The 21387-nt window shown below is 43.0% G+C and overlaps 1 protein-coding gene across 1 annotated transcript in view; it reads right to left on the reverse strand.

Moving 5' to 3' along the window:
• The window catches only part of PAPPA2 (pappalysin 2), a 241901-nt gene that overhangs the window by 63538 nt on the left and 156976 nt on the right, over positions 1-21387 (reverse strand). Inside the window, exons 14-16 of the mRNA XM_036344757.1 lie at positions 5747-5918; positions 2210-2387; positions 844-1057 (exon numbers count right to left, since the gene is read on the reverse strand). Coding sequence (XP_036200650.1) covers positions 844-1057; positions 2210-2387; positions 5747-5918 — 564 coding nt within the window. The remainder of the gene's footprint in view (positions 1-843; positions 1058-2209; positions 2388-5746; positions 5919-21387) is intronic.

Here is a 21387-nt window from a genome sequence, read left to right on the forward strand (position 1 = left end):
ACAGCAAATAAGTATCTAAACTGGGGAGTGGCCCAGGCAGTTTCTCTCAGAGTCTCAACCATAAGCCCTAACTGTCCTGATGAGGATATTCCCACACACAGAATGACACTTGGGAAGCTCCTAACACTTACTTTAAAGCAGTGGTTCTCAACCTTCTGGCCCTTTAAATATAGTTCCTCATGTTGTGACCCAACCATAAAATGATTTTCATTGGTACTTCATAACTGTAATGTTGCTACTGTTATGAATCGTAATGTAAATATCTGATATGCAGGATGGTCTTAGGCGACCCCTGTGAAAGGGTCATTCGACTCCCAAAGGGGTCGCAACCCACAGATTGAGAACCGCTGCTTTAAAGGAAAGTGATCATTAGGGCAGAGATTCTTTTCAAAAGCTCCCAGGTGGCCCTAGCAGGTTTGGCTCAGTGGACAGAGTGTTGGCCTGCGGACAGAAGGGTCCTCGGTTTGATTCCGGCCAAGGGCACATGCCCAGGTTGCAGGCTTGATCCCCAGTGTGGACAGGCAGGAGGCAGCCAATCGATGATTCTCATCATTGATGTTTTTATCTCTCTCCCTTCCTCTCTGAAATCAATAAAAATGTATATTTAAAAAAAACCACCCAGTTGAAACTCTATGGGATCTGCTATGGGAAAAAATATATCTTCAGAAAGCACACCTGGTCAACCTGCCTGTCATAATTATACAAACAAACAAAATAAGCACTGGACAACTCAGAAGCTCTTACTACTACTCCCAAAACAATGGTCTGGGATTTACAGGAGGGAACAGGAGCAAGGTATGGGGGGTAGAGAGAACTGCGAAGACCAGAGGTGATCCAACTTACTTCCTGACTTTACTTTCTGCACTTTCCACCACGTAGTAGCCAGGTTTGCATTCATATCTGCAGGCGGAGCCCACGTCATGGTGGCCTTGGAGGCAGTGCGGCAGGAGCAGGTTGGCGTTGGGAATCGCAGGGGGAGTGTCGCACTCCAACTTGCAGTAGGCTTCGGGGAGAGACCAGAGCCCATCTTCAAGGCAGGTCAGCCACGGGCTGAGTCCTGACTCCAGGAAAGAGAAGTACAGGTGGTCAGAACAGAGAGTGCAGAAACACCACACCAGAAAGAACCAAAACCTGTCAATGTAATGGCATTCTTGGAAAGGACATTATTCTTTGTTGAGCTACTTCACTGAAAACTTGGGACAAGTGTTTATCCTATATGTCTTACCCACAGAACATCCAATGTGACCTACTATACAGAATAGAGGTCAGATAACTATTCCCTAACAGAATCATGGGAAGCATTATAATAATAATAATGGATTGCCTTCCTATAGTACTTATTATAAGCCAGTCATTGCTCTAAGCATTTTACAGGTAGTAATTCATGTAAACTTCAAACCTCAAGAACCCTATGAAATTGATCTCATTATTATCCCCTAATTTAGGGATGAGGAATTGGGTTTAGGTAACTTGCCTGAACTAGTAAGAGACAGAGGCAGGGACTGAACTCAGGCAGTTTGGCTGCAGAGTTCTTTGCTTAAACACCACACCATGTGCCTACTAGAAGGCACAGTTTCTCCAAGTTGCAATCCATGGACTTGTCATGGTCCCATCACCAGACCATCCCTGACCTTCTTTCTACATCAGAACCTGTTAGCATGGGGCTCAGGGAGCTGCATTTGTAACAAGCCATTGTTAGGCACAGGGAAGTGTAGGAAGAGGTAAGGAGCAGGTATGGGGTCCATTAGAGCCGGTTTTCCTCCCTTCATCCTAGTCTTCATCTGTGACTAGCAGTAGAGCCAGGAACAAATCTTATAACTGCGTTCTCATCTATGAACCAGAACTAAAAGCATCACACCCATAGGATGGTTTTAAATATTAAATTTTAAAATATGTATGAAAAAGTGTAGCTTTCTCCTTAATATTATCAGGACACTGCTGGTTGGCTTGACTCCAGAGGACATACAATCGAATAAAAATAGAAGAACGCCTTAGTTCTCTCTGTAAGGAGATCCTGAGCCAGGGATCCTTCCAGGTCGTTGGAAAGAGTGATGTTGCCTTTGGGGACTTTGCTGGTGTTATCAGAAGAGGGTGGTCCCACAGAGCAGATAGGAAGAGGACTGGGGTGAAGGGACGATCCTCAAAGTACCCCCAAGGAGAGAAGGACTGAAGGGACCCTGCATATAGGGCCTGGTTGGCTGAACAATACCTTGAAGCTTGGCTGGTGGGACACAGGAAATAGAGCAGCGTTGCAAAAAGCTGGTTCCCTCTGGGCAGGAGAAGGTTGCATAATTCACCAGAGCTGGGTCGGGAAGGCCACAATCAAGGGGCATACACCTCACTGTCCGGTCCCAGTGCCCTGAGGAGCATGTGAGCAGAATGTCCTTCTAGAAACAGAGAATTTTCCTCTGTCAAGGTCACATCAAAACGTTTATCAAAAGATCTTCCTGGAGATTATTTGTGCAGACATTCAAAAGAGGTACAAATCGTTTTGCCTTTCTCCCTTTTTATGCCTTATTGTATTAACACAGAGCCTCCCAACCTGATGCTGATGGAAGGCACCCATTGTGTAAGAGAACCACTGAACGGGGATGCTCCGCCAGGCCAGCTGTGGGCTGCCCTCTACATATGTCTCCTGCTCCGCTCTCCACCCTCCCCCACTGGCCCCTGTGCATCTCAGGCCTTTGACCAGGACACACTGGCAGGAGATTAGCGAGGGAGGAGGGAAAGAGAGGTCAAGGTGCTGATTCTTCTCCTTCCCTAGAGGGTTGCTGCAGATTTGCTGCACCCTTCGGCACCCTCTCTGCACAGCTCCTGTGCTCTTTTCCTGCGGATTCTCTAACTGCTCCCTACAGTCAACCTTCTAGGCCTTGGGTGCTAACAGCCCCTTCCCCCTGGGGACTGCACTGTCCCTCTGTACTTTTCCTATACACTGCTGCTACCTTTGCAATTAATTAATCCCTTTCTTAAATCCTCTGAAATTGCCCACTTCTGAAGCATGTCATCTGTTTCCTGCTAGGACCCTTACTGATAAGGCAACCGATAAAGCTACTGAACATTGTCATCTCAGTTGAGGATGGTGCACAGTGTCTAAGAACAGTTGAGAATTAATATTATCAGGACACTTCTCTGATAATTCCTATCAGGCACTTTCCAAACCTTGTGGTTCAACTTCAAAGGTTCCAGTCATCTCCTTGGGCATCGGCTCTGCAGGGTAGCCCTAGAGTTTATCATCCCCAAATAAATGAAGAGACAATGACTGAGGGCCTGGAAGGCCAGGCTCTGTACTAGATTTGGGTAAAAACACCCTCACGGATCATAATCTACCAGCAAAGCAAATCATAGGTTGGTCTGGTGGCTCAGAAAACACCTGAAGGAGAAAGAATGGAAAGGAGGAGAGAGAGAAAGGGAGAGAGGGAGGTACGGAAGGAAAATGGGAGAGATATGCTTTTATTGGTTATATCTTACCCCCTTCCAAGGTGAATCGAGAGAATATAATGCAGAGAATGCAAACAATGAAAGAAGTAGGAAATGGGGATCATAAAGAAAGGAAATATAATATATAAAAACGACAGCAGTGTCATATATACGGACTTGTTCTATGGTGGTGAGGCAGCACAAAGGGGTGAGAGGAGGGACTGCCCAATCCTTGGGAAAGAGGAACAGTGTGCTGAGGGAGGTGACACAGGAACTGGCCTTTGAGCGATGAGCTGGACTTCCCAGCAGCAGAGGGGAAGAGGGAGAAGAGAAGAAAGTGTTCGGAGTGAGAAGAGCAGACTGAACAGAGCCTGAGAGACCTGGGAGCTCAGGGCATGTTTGGAAAAAAAAACACACAACACAGCTGACACTCTAGCCAAAGGGTTATCAAAGGCTAAAGAGAGTGAGTGGGAGAGATGATTCTGGGGCTCAGCCAGGGGCCAGCAGTGGCCAAAGCCAGAGGTAAAATGACTAGTGAAAGCACCTGTCACCCCTGACACCCACTCCTGGCTACCAGCTCTGCCCTGCTTTCCCAATGTTTCCCTGTTGCCTGCCAGGAGGACCCAATTCAAAGCCAGACACATTTTTCTATTTAGTTTCAGTTCTTGTGTCAACAAAAAGCAAATATCCCCACTGTCTTGTGATCACAAGCTGGGATTGTATAATTTCCACAGTGGGGCCATCCTGGGTGGGGGCCTAGGGGTGGGAGTGGACAGGAGAGGCTGGCTGGAGAGCTGAATCCACCATACGGTCAGTGAAGGGTGAGCTCCCAACTCAGATGCTGTCCCTTACACCCTACAACCTGGACGTCTGGCTCAAACCACAATGATCATTTAAAGAATGTCTCCCAAACTCTGCATATATTGCCTTGGTTTTTCTCCTGCCTTCATTAAGGACTGTCTATGTTTGTTTTGAATTTGCTCTTAATTTTAATAACTTGCAAAGCCTGTCTTCTCTTCTCTCCCCTTCCTTACCTATCACAAAAATTTATCCAATCTTTGTATCTTTTTTGTTGTTGTTGTTAATTTTTTCTCTTTTCTAGAGCAAGTTAAGCTGGGTTAAGAATGGGTGGGTGATAAGAGCATCATATCACCAAAGCATCATATACCAAGGATAGTCTCAAGGTATATTGAAACTGTTTCTCTCTATGCAGATCCTAAACCACCTGAAGCCAATGACTATGTCTCTAAATTCTGACTGTCCCTAAGCAAGTGAATTCTCCATTGACCCACAATCTGCTGGCAGTCAACTGGTACAAAATAAAAAGAAAAAGTCCTTTCTTCCAAACCATTGAAATCTGACTGCCAGTCACACTCCCACCCATTCCTCATCATACCGCATCTTGCTGGGTCTTTCCTAGAGCACTATTATCTTTGGCCTACTGCCTCCTTTCTCTATCTCATATTATGGTTATGTCTTAATGGGCGATTTCAAGTTTAAGTTGCTCTGTAGAGTACCAAAAGCTCTCTAAAGAAAAAGTGGAAAACACAATTTTTTATTGAGAAGACAGCATCATGTTCATAATAATGGTAGATTAATGGAGTGCTCTGTGCCTATCATTCTGCTAGCAACTTTAAAACTATTTCCAGTCATCAGAATAACAAAATGACATAAAGTCTTTTGTCCTAATTATCTTAAAAATGTGAGAACAAGCTTAAAGAGGTTAGTTCCTTTTGTTTGTTGATTTTTACCTAAAATTACACATCTATTAAACAGTGGAGCCAAAATTTCATTCCAGATCTGTCTCCTAAGCCACGCTCTTACCTCCAAGTCACCTTGAAATCCTGGAAAGGGAGATGTGGTAGCTTGTAGAAATTTGGACAATTCCATCAAGGCTAGAATCATGACATAATGCCCACACCAGGAACTGAGGGAAGGAAATCAGCTTTTTCTCCAGCCTTCTTTAAGAGGACTGGGGGGTCAGACCATGAACTACAGATAAGTGGCTGCCCCCATCTTGCCTGCATATTGTGGACAAGGCTCAACTGTGGCATCTCATCTTGAAGGTCAAAGAAGAGGGAGAAGAATGGAACAGGCATTCCTACCTACTGCCCATCTGGAGAGAAACTGACACCCAGATAATGGGAACAACACTGGCTCTTAGACACCTGTACTTCTGTAAAGCCTTGCTTCACCTGGCTTGCTGGAGTCATTTTTCCTTTCACCTGATCGACAAACACCTGCCCTTCCTTGATGGGGCCAGGGAGAGGAACATGAAGACCTTTTCTCCCCAGGAATTCGGTCCTGATAACCACGGGTTCCCACTCACCTGCATGGGCCTGAGGTACTGCCCACTGCTGGCCTGAAGGGCAAACCCCCTTTGGCAGGTGATAGCACACTTCATGTGACCTGGTCCCCCAGAGGTACAGTTCACCACATCCGTGTGCTCCAGCAGCAGTGGCGCACAGCTGCTCTGCTCCCCACAGGGCCGATGGACACAGCTGGAGTGACAGAAAGAGAAGCATCTTAGTCCAGCAAGATATTTTCTTGCTCTCGGTGCTGTTGGCAGTGATGCTAAATATTAGCCAAAATGACTACAGTGAATTTCATCATCATCAATTTGCCTTATTTTTCCTTGAGTTGTATTAGTGTTCAGTGACATTTTTTAAGAAGGTGGAAAATAAAATGTCTTGGCTATGCACATACTGCCTTGAAATAATTGAGAATTGATTTTAAAAGCACTGGTCCAAAAGAGATGAATTTGATTTGAATGTCCTAAAGTTGCTGCTTGTGATCCTATGCCCATGGGACTGCAGTTATATGGCAGTGACATTCTCACTTCTTTTATCTATGCTTTTCAGGTATAGGGTGAATGGATTGGAGTTGTGTGATGTAAAGAAAGCCTTTAAGCCCTGGTTATTCCCTGCAATGCTGTGGTACACCTCAGACACTCCATGAAGCCCCAACAGAGGGAGAACTAAATGAGTTTGGGGAAGGGGTTATTAATTGTCAGCAGGAATTCCCCCAACCCAACCCTAATAATTGCACAGGTAGTATAGGAAATACATCTTTACCTCTGAGTCTCTATTCAACCTCTCAGGATAAGGTATCTGAAACTTGACTGTCCATGGGACCAGATCGGAACACCTCATTAGTGATGCTAAAGAACTCCAAGTTCCATAGAGGCTACATGCCCTGATGTCCACAAAACGTATTTCTTCAATGTGTTAAGTGGAAAGTACTGGAAAACAGAGTCATTAAAGGTTGTGGTCCATGTCAGCATTCTGCCAAGAAATTAATGTGAAATAGCATGTGCTATTTTTCAACAACTCCATCCAATTATGCCATGTCATCATTGAGGACAAATCGGTGCTGAGATACGACACAAAACAAACCCTGTGAATGAGCTTCCTTCCACCAGGATGGGGTTCCATTAACTACGGTTGCTATAACTACCAGTGGGCAGTCTGTCCAGCATTGGCAGATGGTAGGAAGAGTGAGACAGGGGAGCACAGACCAGGGGGAAAGTGACATGAAATAAAACCAAGACCAAAAAAATAAAAACCATCAAACCCAGACCTGTTTATGAAGTGAGAAATGGTTTTAGGGCAGCTGCTGCAGATTCTTTCACTAGTTTATATTTCCATGTGCTTCCTTTTTAAGGAATTTGTTTTATGAAGACGGTGTTTGTCAGGTCGTTAGCTTCTGATGGCATCTGGTACCAATTGTAGACTTTTCTCCCTCACACCTCAACCCCAAAGCCCTTCTGTTTTTCTCTTCCACTACAAACACCACTCTTCTGAGCGAAGATGTGTTCTCCATTTTCCTACCACCCGCGCATGCTCCTCTCCACCTAATGCTACATAAGCTCCAATATCATAAAGATAATGCAACTAGTAAAAAATAGTCTTTAAAACTTCTCAAAAGCATTCTTCTTAGGGTCTTTGGACATGTATTAATGACAGGGACAACCATGAAACCTTACAATGCCCCAGAGAGGGGGGAAGTTTGGTATTTATCTTGGTCTGACATGCAAGAAAACTAAAGCTGTTTGGAGACTGGCTGGAGGCCACACAGCGAGTCGGAGGAAAATCCTCGGGCTGGAGCTCAGAGCCCTCACTCTGGGGCCAGCCTAGACCACGAGGCCATCTCCCTGGGGTGAGGCTGCTTCCCTGTTGCTTTCTTCTCAATTCAAAAGCTAGCAGCACAGGCCAGGTAAGCCAAGGAGCTCTTCAGTAGGGCCGCCAGGGGGAAAGTATAGAATATTTAACAGTTTACCTCCCTTTTGAGCAGTTTTCTCTTAAATGAGAGCAAATGGAATTGGCCACATTTGCCCAGCATCCATGGACTGCAGGGTGTCCTGCTCAATGTGTTTCCTCCTTTGGCAATAGAGCCTCAACCTTCCACCCACTTTTTCCAGATCTTTCCTCACACCTCATCACAACGTGTTCTTAGGTAAGCACATGATGAACCCAGTCAGATGTGATTCACAGGTATTTCCATTTTAACAGGAGACAAAGTTTTAAGCCAAAGGAATGAGTTTCTCATGATGGAACAGTGAGTCAGGAGGGCCTTAGAAATCACACTCCTCTGCAGACGGCCACCTACCATGATCCTAGCTTTGCTTTTGGCCTCTCCACTTCTCTGGATAAGCTTCTACTCTCACTTCTGTCCTCATTCCCCGAAGTCATTATATGTGAGGGTTTAAAAAATGCTTTCAACTGAAGAATCCCTGTTTCAAATGTATTTAACCCTAGGCTGTCCTGCTCTTGAACATCAGCTGCTTGTGGTCATCCAAGCCTAAACCCAGCACTGTCCTGCCATGATGATAGATGGTTTTCCTTTGTTGGCTGGGTCTGTGAGTGACACCTGTCCTTGGGAAGCCTTTGGTGTCACAGTTCCATGAAGGGGTGACCTTTGTATGCCATGAGGCAGGCTTTGTCAACCATAGTTTTACATTTCACTCAGGAAATGTTAAAAAATATACAGATGCCCAGACTTTGTCCCCCGGATGTTTTCATTCTATAGGCCTGTGGTGGGATCCTGGCATCCATGAGTTTTTCTTTTAGACTTTTGATGCTCACCAGGAGTGAAATGTAGCACCAGAAAGGCCTGGATATGTGTAACCCGAAAGATGTCAATAAATCTATAGGCCAAGACTATAAAATGACAGGGCTGATTCCAGGAGAAACTGGCCCCACTGCTCAACCATTATGCTCTCATGTATTGAGCACAAAATATAACACAGAGGCCACCAGATAGATCAAAAGCAGAAGACATTCCTCTGCTCTAAAGAAACTTTCAATACAGCAGGAGAGAGAAAATAATTAAACTATGTGTTACTGATTATACATTCATGGCCATTCCAGAGAACGTTTTATCTTGGATAGGATTTAACATCAATGAATGGATAGGATTGGGCAAAGCCTGAGAGATAATAGCCTGAAATGTTACCTCTGATGCTGTACAGACAGAACACAGGGCAAGACAGCGTCTCAAAACCTAGGCAAAATCACCATTTCCTCCTTACCACTGAGAACTGATGGGTTTTTGTGGGTTTGTTTGTTTGTTTGTTTGTTTGTTTGTTTTTACTGAAGAAAATTCAATATGTGTGGGTCTCTTAAATTTTGGCTAACGAACTTGGAGACTTTATACTGAAGGAAGTCAACATCTAATTTAAAGATAGACTAAGAGCACGTTCCTAAAGTTCTCCCCTGCCGTCCAGGGGTGGGTGAGGAACAGGGTGAGGCACCAGAAAGCAGGTAATATTCTCTGCAGAAGGAGTGGACAGATCCACTAACAAACCTGTCTTGAGCTGTCCCCCAGAACATGCCAAACCAGGCAAGTTTTTTCAGTTTTCCATCCCCCGAGGCCACTAGAGAGAAGTTGGCATAGCTTTCAGCCAAGGCCCACATTTGGGAAGCTGGGTAATTCCTATGAATGGTCAAAGTGCTGGCTGTTCTGTCCACATCTTCACAGCTTTGGCCCAAGGTTCTCCTTAGGAGCTGTGCCACCCTTGAAGTTCAGGAGGCTATGACAATATTCCAGAGTAAATCATAATCAAGCTACATTTCTCCCAGGTGAGGATTGATGGGAGATTATGAACTAAAGAGCCCATTTCTTAAATATAACTGCTGGGGGCGGGGGGAATAATGTTCAGCAATGATCTTAAAGGAACCATACCATGTTTAAACTTAAATGGACCTTAAAGGCAATTCAACCCAAATTCCTCTTTTTAAAGAAACTGAGAGCAAAAGAAATGATGAGCTATTCTAGATCTTTTTACTGCACTGAGACTACAATATAATAACAAACAAGCATTTAATTAAACTTCGGCTCAAAATCAGGATGACATCAGCTTATGAAATTTTTCTAGTCAATATCCCGCCCTCCCTCAGGCAGCCAGAGAAAGCTCACCACAATTTGATGTCTGGACTCCAGGATAGCTTAGGAGAAACCAGCTGGCATCTGCACCACAGTTTTTAAGGAAGAGCATGGTATGATGCAGAAAGCAGCAAACCTATGTGAGCTGAGGTCAGGTCTTGGCTTGTTGGTGCTTATCTCTATGACCTTGGGTAAAACTCTTAACTACTCTGGCCCTCTGTCTGCAAATTTGTAAAATGAAAGGGTTGAACTAGGTTCTCTTGAAGGTCCCTTCCAGCTCTAGCATGGTATTTAATTTCACAGATGAGGTGATGGTGGTATTGGGGTAGGAGTACAGAAAACCATGAGTGGGCAGGATGTGGTGGAGAACCCAAGAGGGAGTTTTCGCACTATCTTTCTTGCCCAGTGTAAGTTTCTACTCAATGTCCCTACTTTTCAGTTGTTTAGTTGAACACAAGATTGCAATTCCTCTATCCAAAAAGTGCCACCATTGACCAAAGAGCTGCGCCAGTAGTTTCGGTAGAAACAGCTCTTTTAAAGTTAAATAGTAAAAGAGGATCAGATGTCCCTCCATTCCCCCACTGTGTTTTACTGATTCTTATTGAAATAAGAGGGTGTGGGCTAAGAAAGAATGTATGCTCTGGATTTGGCAGTAGATGGTGGACAGAATGTGGAGTGGACTGGAAGAGACCGAGTCCTCATTAATCTTCTCACCCCCAACAGCAAAACCAAATAATAATGATAGCATCCATCCTTAGAGAGCTTTGCTGTTTCTCCAAACCAGTGCAAAAGGAGATGGCCTCTGCTCTGGTTTCCCATTCTGCCTCCTCCTCACTCTGGCCCTGTCTTTGTGTAGGACAGGGACTATCGGCCTCCTTGGGTAGTACAATGCTGGTACTTTGAGGAGTCTCACTCAAGGATCGTACCAACTGGGAAGGGAAAATTAATTCAAGTTCTTTGAAGATTCTCATCTGAGAGCAACAGAAGACTCTCAGTAGGAGCTCTCAGTCTTCCCTCATGACTGAGAAATGATGAATTTATTGCACAAAGCAGACTTCTCTTTTCATTCCTGTATCCCAGGAAAAGTGGAGGTTTCTCCTGCCTCTATTGAAGTCTCTGCCCCAAAGTTGGCACCTCAAAATATCCCTGTTGGGAGATGACCGTCTCTTTCTAGAATGTGACCTGTTTTTAAGTTCAGGGCTGGACTCTGGTAGCCACAGTACTGAGTAATTTGCTTTGCTCATTTCTAATTCTGGGCCCAGTTTTTACCATGCTTGGTTGTAACACTAGCAGTTCCATCCAGATGCCCCCTGTCCTTCTAAAGAGAAACAGATTTATATCACCTAGCCAAAAGCACTCCCTTTCAAAAGCCCTGTGTCACCAAGTTTCAGAACCCATGATGCTAATGTAGATTACAAAATATGTGGAATACCAAAGGAAGTCAAAACAATAGCTGGCTAACCCCCAGGGAATGTGCTTCCTAGCATGCACCAGGGAACAGAATCGCCCATAAGAAACAATAGCAACGACTTTATTTACACACTTTCTTTTCTGCAGTTTGCAAGGGCAGCAACCCTTTCCACACAGGGCATTTTCTTTTATATATACATATATATATATATATATATATATATATACACACATATATATATATATATATATATATATATATATATATGTATATATATATTTTATTGATTTTTTACAGAGAGGAAGAGAGAGAGACAGAGAGCTAGAAACATCGATGAGAGAGAAACATCGATCAGCCGCCTCCTGCACATCCCCCACTGAGGAAGTGCCCGCAACCCAGGTACATGCCCTTGACCGGAATCGAACCCAGGACCCCTCAGTCCGCAGGCCGACGCTCTATCCACTGAGCCAAACCGGTTTCGGCCACACAGGGCATTTTCTAATGAGGAGTGATCACTGCAGCCCCCACTTGACTGCACTGAGGACTCCCCACTACCTGTTATTTATCCCTGGGTACCAATTAAACACTTCCCCAGTCATATTTGTCGGCCAAGCCTGGGGAATTGTGAAAGGTGGAGTTAAGTGAGGGAACAACACAGTCCTGTGAATAAAGTTGAATGGGCAGGAGCTTCTATTCGTGCTGTTGCTAAAACAATACCTATGGGACAGAAAGAAGGGGTGGTTGGCTTCTCATCAACTATGTGTAAGTTGAGGGCTTGATGATTTGCAAGCCAGCACCTTGAAGGAGCTCCAAATTTACCTATAAAAGTAGAATCTAAAACACATGCAGGGCCCCTTTGGGACTCTCCCTCTCCGCCTTGGCTTCCTTTCCCCATAAAGTTTTTGGACTCCCCAACAGAAGCTCCCCGTGTTCCCATCATCTTGTAATCCCAGAATCTGTCAGTCCTCAACTGACATCAGATTTGGAAGATTACTCTCTTCTGCCCTTTTGCTCTTCCTGGCACTCCAAGCCTTGCAACATCAATGGCTCGCTTGCTTATGGAGAAATGAAGGCCCAGGGAAGGGAAAGGACAATCCTAAATGCATGTGGTGAAACTAGATGGTGTAGCCAAAAGCAAGAGGTAGGGGTCTGGGCACTGGGCTTGCTGCCACCCCATCACCACACTTCCTCCGCTCCATGATTATGGCTACACAGAACCAGACAAGGCCTGAGCCGTTCCAAACAGAACTTATGGTCAAACCTGTCAACAGTGTCTGTCTCCTTGGCAGGCTGGCAAAATGACAGAACCCTAGAAATGTTGATTTGTTTTTGTCTTCTCTGCTCTCTCCACCAACTGCCAGGAAGAGAGGCCACAAGTACAGGCTAGACCAGAGCAAAACTGGAAAGCAGATGGCATTTTAAACTCATCTCTGTCCAGCATCACTTTCTCTGCTTCTGTTCCCCTAAACTGCCCAATGCCTACAGAAGGTTGCATTCCAGCAGGGCCCTGGTTTGCTTTTGAATTGTCAAGATCTACAAGAGAATACCCCTGGTATAAATAGTTGATAATGACTTATAACATTTCTATTTCTATCAAAAAATTATTTGCAATTTTAAAGAGGCCTGCAAAGATTGTCCAGACTTGAAGAAAAAAACCTCGTAATTTATGAAACTGAGATAAGGCATTGGAAAGTCATTGTTTCAAAGTCATCGTATTAAAACCAGCCAATTCCTTAGAGGGAGACACCAACACCAAGTCTCCCTAAACTGTCTGTGCCCGTTCCTAGCTTTCCACTCAAAAGCTGTCACTCAACTAGTTCTTAGAATGTATCCTGCTAGGAGCCATCTCAGACAAGATAACATTTTAATAAAGGTTATTTCTATAATAGTCTAGTCATAGTCCAATAATCGCCTAAATGAGATCATGTCCATGACCTTTTCTTTGTTCCTCTAATACCCCATGAGAGCAAATAGTTGAAAAGACTCAAACAGCTCACTCACTGTGCCTCCCCAGACCCATCATCCACCAGGCCATCCATCATGGGCCAGGACACTCAGAATCCTCTTCAGTGAATTCTCCTCCTTCCCCCTATTGTATGGACAAGTCATTCTGGGAAAAGGAAGTTGGGCAAGAAACCTACAGAACAACTGAGCTGCTATAATTCTTTCCTTGCTTAAGAAACAAAAACAGATTCAACGTTAATTTGCTAAACTACTTTGGGGAAGAAGATAATCAAATGAGTAGAAATGCAATACATATTTAATATCTACAGTGGCTTTCCCAGCAGCAAGAGAGAACACTTCCCATCATCCCAGAGCACTCAAAGGAAATCCTCTCCTAAAAATAAAAGGTGAGGAACCAGCGAATGAGCAAATGTTTTAACATGTAGTCCCTAGTAAAAGGAAGGAAGGAGCCCTTCACTTTGTGGGGCTATCAAGAGGGAGGTCATCTGAATGTTCTACATGGAACAAGTCAGGGAGGAGACGCCTGGCAGGGTATAGCAGCCTGATCCAGGCAAAGGAGGAAGGGAAAGTGCTGGCATTTAAACTCTGAGCTCCCAATAATTGAAGCACAATAGGAACTGGTAAAGCAGCAGCAATGAGGGTTCCAGGGAATAATGAAGCATGAAGCAAAATGACGGATAATAGAGATGGAATGATCCTGTTACCAAGACCAGGCTCACACACTGATTACAGCAGGGAAGGAATGCCAAGGCACTGAGCTGTGTTCTGGCCACAGGCCTCTGGACTAGGGCTCAGAGGCTTACAATCCAGCCCCAGCCTTATCCCTGAGCTACAGCATAAGCAAGAAGGAAATTTTCATACCTGAGTCCCAACATCTCCCAAGTGGCAAAGTCTACAAGAGAATACTTCCTCCCCCAAATTCTCTGGAATTCCTAAAGTCACAGAAAGGAAGTTCTATGGGAAAGTTGCTTTCCTTTCTACCACACCCTTCCACCCCCAACCAAAATCTATAGTGCCTTTCCCAGCAGCAAGCTCCTGTGCTTTCTGAGTCTATGTACAATGGAAGGTGACCCAGAAATCCTCTGTACTTGACTTAGGGATACAGAGGCTCTGTCTTCTCCGTCATCAGATCCACCTTTTCGAGAAAAGCTTTCTCAAGCTAAAGACATCTTTTGTGGCACAGCACAGGGGTTCCATGAAAGAGGGCTCTGAAGAGGCAAGGCAGGTGGGGTAAGGCAGCCTCAGACGACATTAACCCTGCATGTTACACTAGTTCATACATTGCAAACAGAAAATAATTAAGTTCTTGGTGATCACTAATTGTTGTTGTTTTCCTAAGTATTATTTATTTTTTGTAGTCCTTGCTTCAGGAAACAGAACTTGAAGAACAAAGGCTGCACAGAGAAAGCAACAGTGCCTAAACTAATGTACATGCATGGAAACTTACAACTGATCCCTGAGCATCCAACCCAACCCAGATCTACATTATGCTTTGAATACTCAGTTTTTAAATTACAGATCCTGTCCTTTACACCAGCAAAGAAAAACAGCATAGCAAGTATGTTAATAATGTCTATGTGCATTTTTATGTTACATATACAAGCGTTAGAAGCTGAACACCAATATTATTGTTATTATGATGTCCACAATAATAGCTTAATAGTAAGGGTTTTTAATGTATAAGGTAAATCTGTTTAAAAGTTGTTGCCTTAAATATAGAATCATACAAGAGCACACTGTGTGTGTTTGTTATTTTTTCTTGACTCAGAGTCAACTGTTCCCTAGGTTTCTAGCCCAACTTCCTTTTCCCAGAATGATTTGTCCATTAACTATGGGGGAAGGAGAATCCACTAGAGATTTTGATTATCCTGGCGGGTGATGGATGGCCTGGTGGATGACAGGCCTGCTTGGGGAAGCACAGTTTGTGTGTCCATGCTTAGGATGTTTTAAGTAAATAGGAAAAGATTTATACAGGAAAAAGAAAGGAAAGAAAGAGGAGAAAATCTGGGGATGATACTACTCTTTCCAAAAACATTTATTTTTTACTTAAAAAAAATAGCTTTATAATGGCACTTCCATTTAAAAAGTTAAATCATTTTTAAAATTTAGTTATAAAACAAGGACATTAGCCTTTTCTAAAAGAATGCCTTACATAAAATGAAACACACACAAACACACACACACACACTCATTTACACACTAGACCAAAATTACTAAAACAATTAACTCTCAATTATCTAACATTATGAAAATAATCATGATACAGATCATTTGAAAAATAACCACAAATTTTTTTTAGGTTTTATATAATTTTATAATCTTCTAGGAAACAAACTGATATTACTAAATTAAAATTACATGAATGAATACTATAGTAATTCCAGTTGAGCCACAAAGAACAGAGCTCTGAAGGTGGCTCAGGCTTAGGAATAAGGGGGAAATTAACTTGGGAACAAAATATGGGTAAGGATCACTCACAAAACAAAGGTGGTATATCTAGAGAGTGGAGAACTGAGAGGACATTCTCTGATAGAAGGTAGCTTAGACAATCTGACCAACCAAGAACTGGGCAAAGTCTATGAGAAGACCTTACTCTGGGAATTACTGTTCTTCCCTCATGCTTTTGTCCTGCATTCAAATTCCTCACATGCCCACTGTGGCCCAGGCTGTGTGGTGAGTTAAAATTACATAAGTATAGTATGTGCCTCTGTCAGGTTAGGAGACACACAATTAGATGCTTACAACTCCAAGGTCTATGCACACTTTCAACTAGTCTAAGCTAACATAATGAGCTGAACATGACTATTGCCTCCTAGAATCCACACCGTATCATTTCCTCAACTGTATGGGGAGGACCTGTGACTGGTTTCTAAGCACCTGAATATGTCAAATAAGACAATGTCACTTCTGATTATTTTGCCTAGACTGAAAGTTATCCTTGTTGAGAGATCCTCTCTCTTGATGGTTTTGAGGAAACACGCGGCCATGTGAGAGCTGGCCAAGGGAGATGGCTGTGTGACAAGGAACTGAGCACAGCCTCAGTGCCACCCCCAGCAGGAAACAGACCCTCAGCCTTTCAGAACCAAGAACCAAAAACCCTGTGATTTCCCCACTCAAGCCTTCAGATGAGAACCCAGTCCTGGCTGACATCTCACTGTAACCTTACACAGGATCCAGTTAAGACTGGTCTAAAAATCTTGACCTCAGGAACTGCGAGTGTAAATATGTGTTGGTTTAAGCTGACGAGTATGTAGTAGCAATAGACAACTAATACACACATAAACCAGGCTTTCAAAATTGTAGGTCCCCTTTCTGGCTTACCTGCACTTGTAGTAATCTCCAAGAGAGTGAAATATTTTTTCTCTGATTTTCTCTTATGAGAAGCAAAATTATTTCTTGTCTGAGCTAGGACCCAAATGGAGCTGGGTTAAAAATTCTCTTTTTCTAATGACCCCAAGTCCCCTGGATTCTGCCCATAAAACTGCTCTAATCTAGAAATTCATTTCCTGAACTTTCCCCAAAGTCCCAAGTATGTTTTCAATTCCACCCTTTTCACCTACTTCATCAAAGATCACTAGCGTACCTGCATTACTTGGAACCCACATCTACATTTCTTGGTTTCAGGGTTTCCTCAAAATAAATATGCCATTTACATAAACACATTTAAACTAGAGGTGCTCTTTATTTATCCCAAGGTCAGTTAAGCCCTTGTTACCCCAATCCAAATATAGTGTGAGGGAGGGTGGTGGTGTTTCTTGGACAGCAGTAGACATGAGTATATTTCTGAAACAGTCTTCCATTCATATAATGAAAACTTTCTTTACTAAACACAAATTACTTGAATTCTAGTCCTTGTTGTGCTAATCTCAAATAAGGTGAATTTGTGCACTTGAGTCTCAGTTTCCTCAATTGAAAAATGATTCCTGGCAACTGTAGGCACTTGGTAAACATTTTAAATGATGCATAGTCTATCTCTTTCTACATACACACACACACACACACACACACACACACACACACACACACACACACACCATATAGAATAGTTTTACAAATCCATTTACTTTAAACTTTTCAGAAGCCTTTCTTTTTCTTAAAGTGAAATACAGCTATGTACATACAATGTGTACACACGCACACACACACATTGTATTAGAACTAAATAATTGCATGAATCAATTATCCACAATGATAAAAAAGGATCAAAGCATGACTATATAAAGTGAATGAGAAAGGATGAGAGTAAGAATGAGAGAGAGAAGAAAGAACTCAGTTTTCCATGTAGATATTCATTTAAAAAGATTAATATCACACTCAATTTTAAGTTAGAATACTTGGCTTTGATAAGCTATAGTTTAAGGTAAACCTCAGAACCCATTAAGTTTTATATTTATGAGTATCTATTACTTGTTTTCCATCTCAATCAGAATGTGTATTTACACTGAATAAGCTAATGAGGTATTTATACTTTATGTTTGCCTTGGACTTCAAGTAAGGTCAAAACATAAAAATTTAAAAAAAGAAAATGTGCATTTCTAGTGAGGTCAATCTACTTAGGCATTATATTGAAAAGTTGTCTTATTATTAAAGTTAGGAACTTTTTAAAAAATCTTATCTGAAATATAAAAAGTAGAGTGAAAGGGGTTTCTTGACCTTTTCTGCCAGTTACCAACTTATTGCCTCTCAGTTCCAAATCCACCCTTCGTTGCCCAGAGATGGGCCATGCAAATGTTGCTTTTTCACCAGTTAATATCACATCATGTTTTCCAGGAGACATATCGTAACTGGAGAGACACTGCAGAAGAAAGGGCATCTCTCCTTGCTTTTGCTGCACTCGATGTCCAACAGAGCTTCAGTCCTTCACTCTTGGTGCTGGCCTCTTAACAAGTTTCAGTGACATCCTACACTCCCATCAAGTCCCACCAGCACCCTAGCTGACTTTCCAGCAGGTCTCAAATGTACGCCAGGGAATGGCTCCTCAGAAAGTTTCATGTGCCCCAAAGGCAAGCTGTCCAGCAAGCAGCTTCCTCATGAGTTCTGATCAGCAGCACCCCACTGGGGGGTGTCATTCTCATCAGCCCCAGCCTGTGAAACTTCAGAGAACTTCCCTGCCACCCAAAGTGCCACCGCCCACTCTCTCCATAGAGATCCTCCCACAGCCTCTTTCACATTTGTTCCTTCCTTTGATACTCTTCCCTTTTCCCTAAAAGTAAGAGTTGCTTTATCTGCCGCTCTTCTATGAATTAGAGTTCTCCATACCCCTTAGTAGTTCATCCTCTGTTACTAGTTAATGGTTATTTATATTAAACTTTCCCTATTGTAGCTGTGCCCTGACTGGACCCAGACTAACTCAGAATGGAACCAGAAGTGATAATGGGAGACAGATTTACAAAGACAGGATCTGGGGACCAATTGGTTCTGACAATGCTCAGCTCCTTGCCAGTGGGAAATGGGATGCTAGCAATCCCTCAAGTGCAGTGGGATCATAACTAATGAGCTTTCACCTTTGGCTGATTATGACAAAGATCCAACTGGGAACACCAAGCAGCTGCTGGCCTTGACTGTAAGTGTTGCACAAAACACTGCCAAACACATCACAGCAGCAAAGGGGAAGACAGCACACCAAAACCACGAAGAGATGCTCCGTCCTCCTGCCGTCTCTCCAGAACCCTCTACTGACAAAACTTAATATCATGCCAGCTGGCAAAGGGTCACTCCCTTTCTGGAGTCACTCTCCTGTTCTGGTGTTACAGAGGATGGCACCCAGACACAGCTTGAGAGCTGAGAAGCAACACATTCAAGGATCCCTGGCACATCTTGTAAAGGGAGGATGGTAAAAGGTAATGATGGGGACTGTGTGCAATGATGGGGTATTAGAACGTACTACAAATTCCACATCTCATTCTCAGTTAATCTCACATGAATACTATGAAATAATTGCTCCCTTGTTGCCACTTACATACCAACACTACAAAAAAAATAATAAGAAAACTCTTATCAATAGCAAAAACTAAGACTGACAGCTGGAATCTGTGAGGATTTCCTCCTGATTTTAAAATGTATGGAAGCTGAATTGAGAAACATCATTGGAAGCCCAAGCATGGATTTTTTTTTTTCTGAAGAAAAAGCAAATAAGGAATGGGGCCACACTCAAAGAAGAGAGGGAAATGGGAAGTTCTTTCTTCATTCCTTGGCCCAGGTAAAGACCAGAAAACTGGACACTGACCTTCAAGGGTCACAGATATGCTCTGCATCCATCAGTCCTCATCAGTACTGCCCTTTCTTTACTATTTCAAAACTTCAGGTCAGGTAATATAGCAATTTTGGTCAGGTGGAATGGGAGAAGGGAGCAGGGAGAATTGGCAAATGCCATTGGACCCTGAGACATAAATGCCCCAAAGAGAAAAATGCTAGAGTCCTAAGAATACCAGAGGCTTGAGGTCAATAGATAAATTTTCAGAATAAGATCTTGGAGCAGTTTTATACAGTGAAATCCTACTGTCATTTTAAACAATTCCATGAAGCAATGTGCCCTGGGCTCACTGGCAGTCAAGAAAAGGAAAGGTTAAAAATAAAAGGCAAATATTTATCAAACAAATGGAAATCAGGGATGGAAATTTTAATCCCAGATGAAGTAGAATACAAAGACAAAAGCATTTCAAGGGGCAAAAGGATTGGCAAGAGGTTTGATCCTAATAAAGACGAAACAGTCATGGGCAGTTATACACCTAATTATTCCACATCAAAGTATAAAAAACCAGTACTGCTTAAAATACAAGGAAAAAGTGAAAGAAGCACACTTGTTTGGAAGGTTACAGTACATTTCCAACCTTTTCTAGAGCAGGTAGAAAGAAAAATCAATAGGAGGGAAAGTGCAAATACTAAAAAGAGATGCATAGTCAGAAGTTTCAACCACTGTCATGAGACCACACCCTGGGAAAGGAGATAATGTTCTTCAGAAGAGTCAACACAGGATCTGGTGGATACACCATTAGTTAGGGTCAGAGAAGTTACAATCAATGTTTCCACTGGGTTCATGTGACTGGAAGAACAATTCTGTCATAGCAAATACCACATGCCCATCAGTGATTCTCTACTATTAGTGAATTCTTCTGGACTTGACCTTGTGAATTTCCAAAGTAGATAATCAGAGTTCTGATAATCAGAGTTCTGATAATCAGAGTTCTACATGCAAATGCACTCAAAGGCAAATTAACCTATTAGTGTGTGGGTTATATTTCGAACACACTCTCCCACTGCATTGATCAAAAAGATGATTCCCACTTTCCAAAGTCATCAACACAGTCCTGGATTGGTTGGGGATCTACCTGATACTCTAACTCAGTGGTTCTCAACCTTCTGGCCCTTTAAAACAGTTCCTCATGTTGTGACCCCCCAACCATAAAATTATTTTCGTTGCTACTTCAAAACTGTAATTTTGCTACTGTTATGAATCGTAATGTAAATATCTGATATGCAGGATGGTCTTAGGCGACCGCCAAAGGGGTCGCGACCCACAGGTTGAGAACCGCTGCTCTAACTCATGGGAAGTTATGGCATATTATGTAGGGCCTTTCCCTAAAGTGGCTAGAGCTGGAAACAGCTAGAAAGTAAGAATGACTTGAGATCTTATTGAGCACTTATGGCCAAAACCTGGAGCGCTAAAATCGGTTTTCATTAAAGTACGCTAAGCCCAAAGGGTCATTATCAGTACACTAAGCCCAAAGGGTCATAAACTGTGTAGCTGTCAAAGCAGAATGGGAAACAAGATGAAGAGAGAGTTCAAAGCCAATGGGTCCAAGCCAAGGATCGTGAATGTTACTGGAGAGACAGACATGGGTTTACTGGCCTCCACTGAGGCTCTGTGGGCCAGTCAGGCTGGTATCAAGATGCATGTGGTAGGACAGACAGGCCATTGGTCATTACTTGTTAAAAGCAAAATGGCTAACACATCTTCTACTGCCAGGCCTCTGTCAACTCTCCCTTGCCCGTTTTTAGTATTAATGGAATTCAGGTCATAAGGGGTAAGAAGGAGGAATTCAGGAATCCCTCTCACTGTGCCCAGAATTTGAGGGTTTCATATTATGGTCTATCTACATCTACAATTGTGATTGATACAAAGATGCAGAAAGACTTCTTCTAATCTTTCAGAGTATGGAGGGATACTGATTTTAAATCTGTTCCAAAAGCAAATATATGGGATCTATTCA

The sequence above is a fragment of the Myotis myotis genome, unplaced genomic scaffold (genome assembly GCF_014108235.1).
Source record: "Myotis myotis isolate mMyoMyo1 unplaced genomic scaffold, mMyoMyo1.p scaffold_m19_p_18, whole genome shotgun sequence".
Lineage (NCBI taxonomy): Eukaryota > Metazoa > Chordata > Mammalia > Chiroptera > Vespertilionidae > Myotis > Myotis myotis.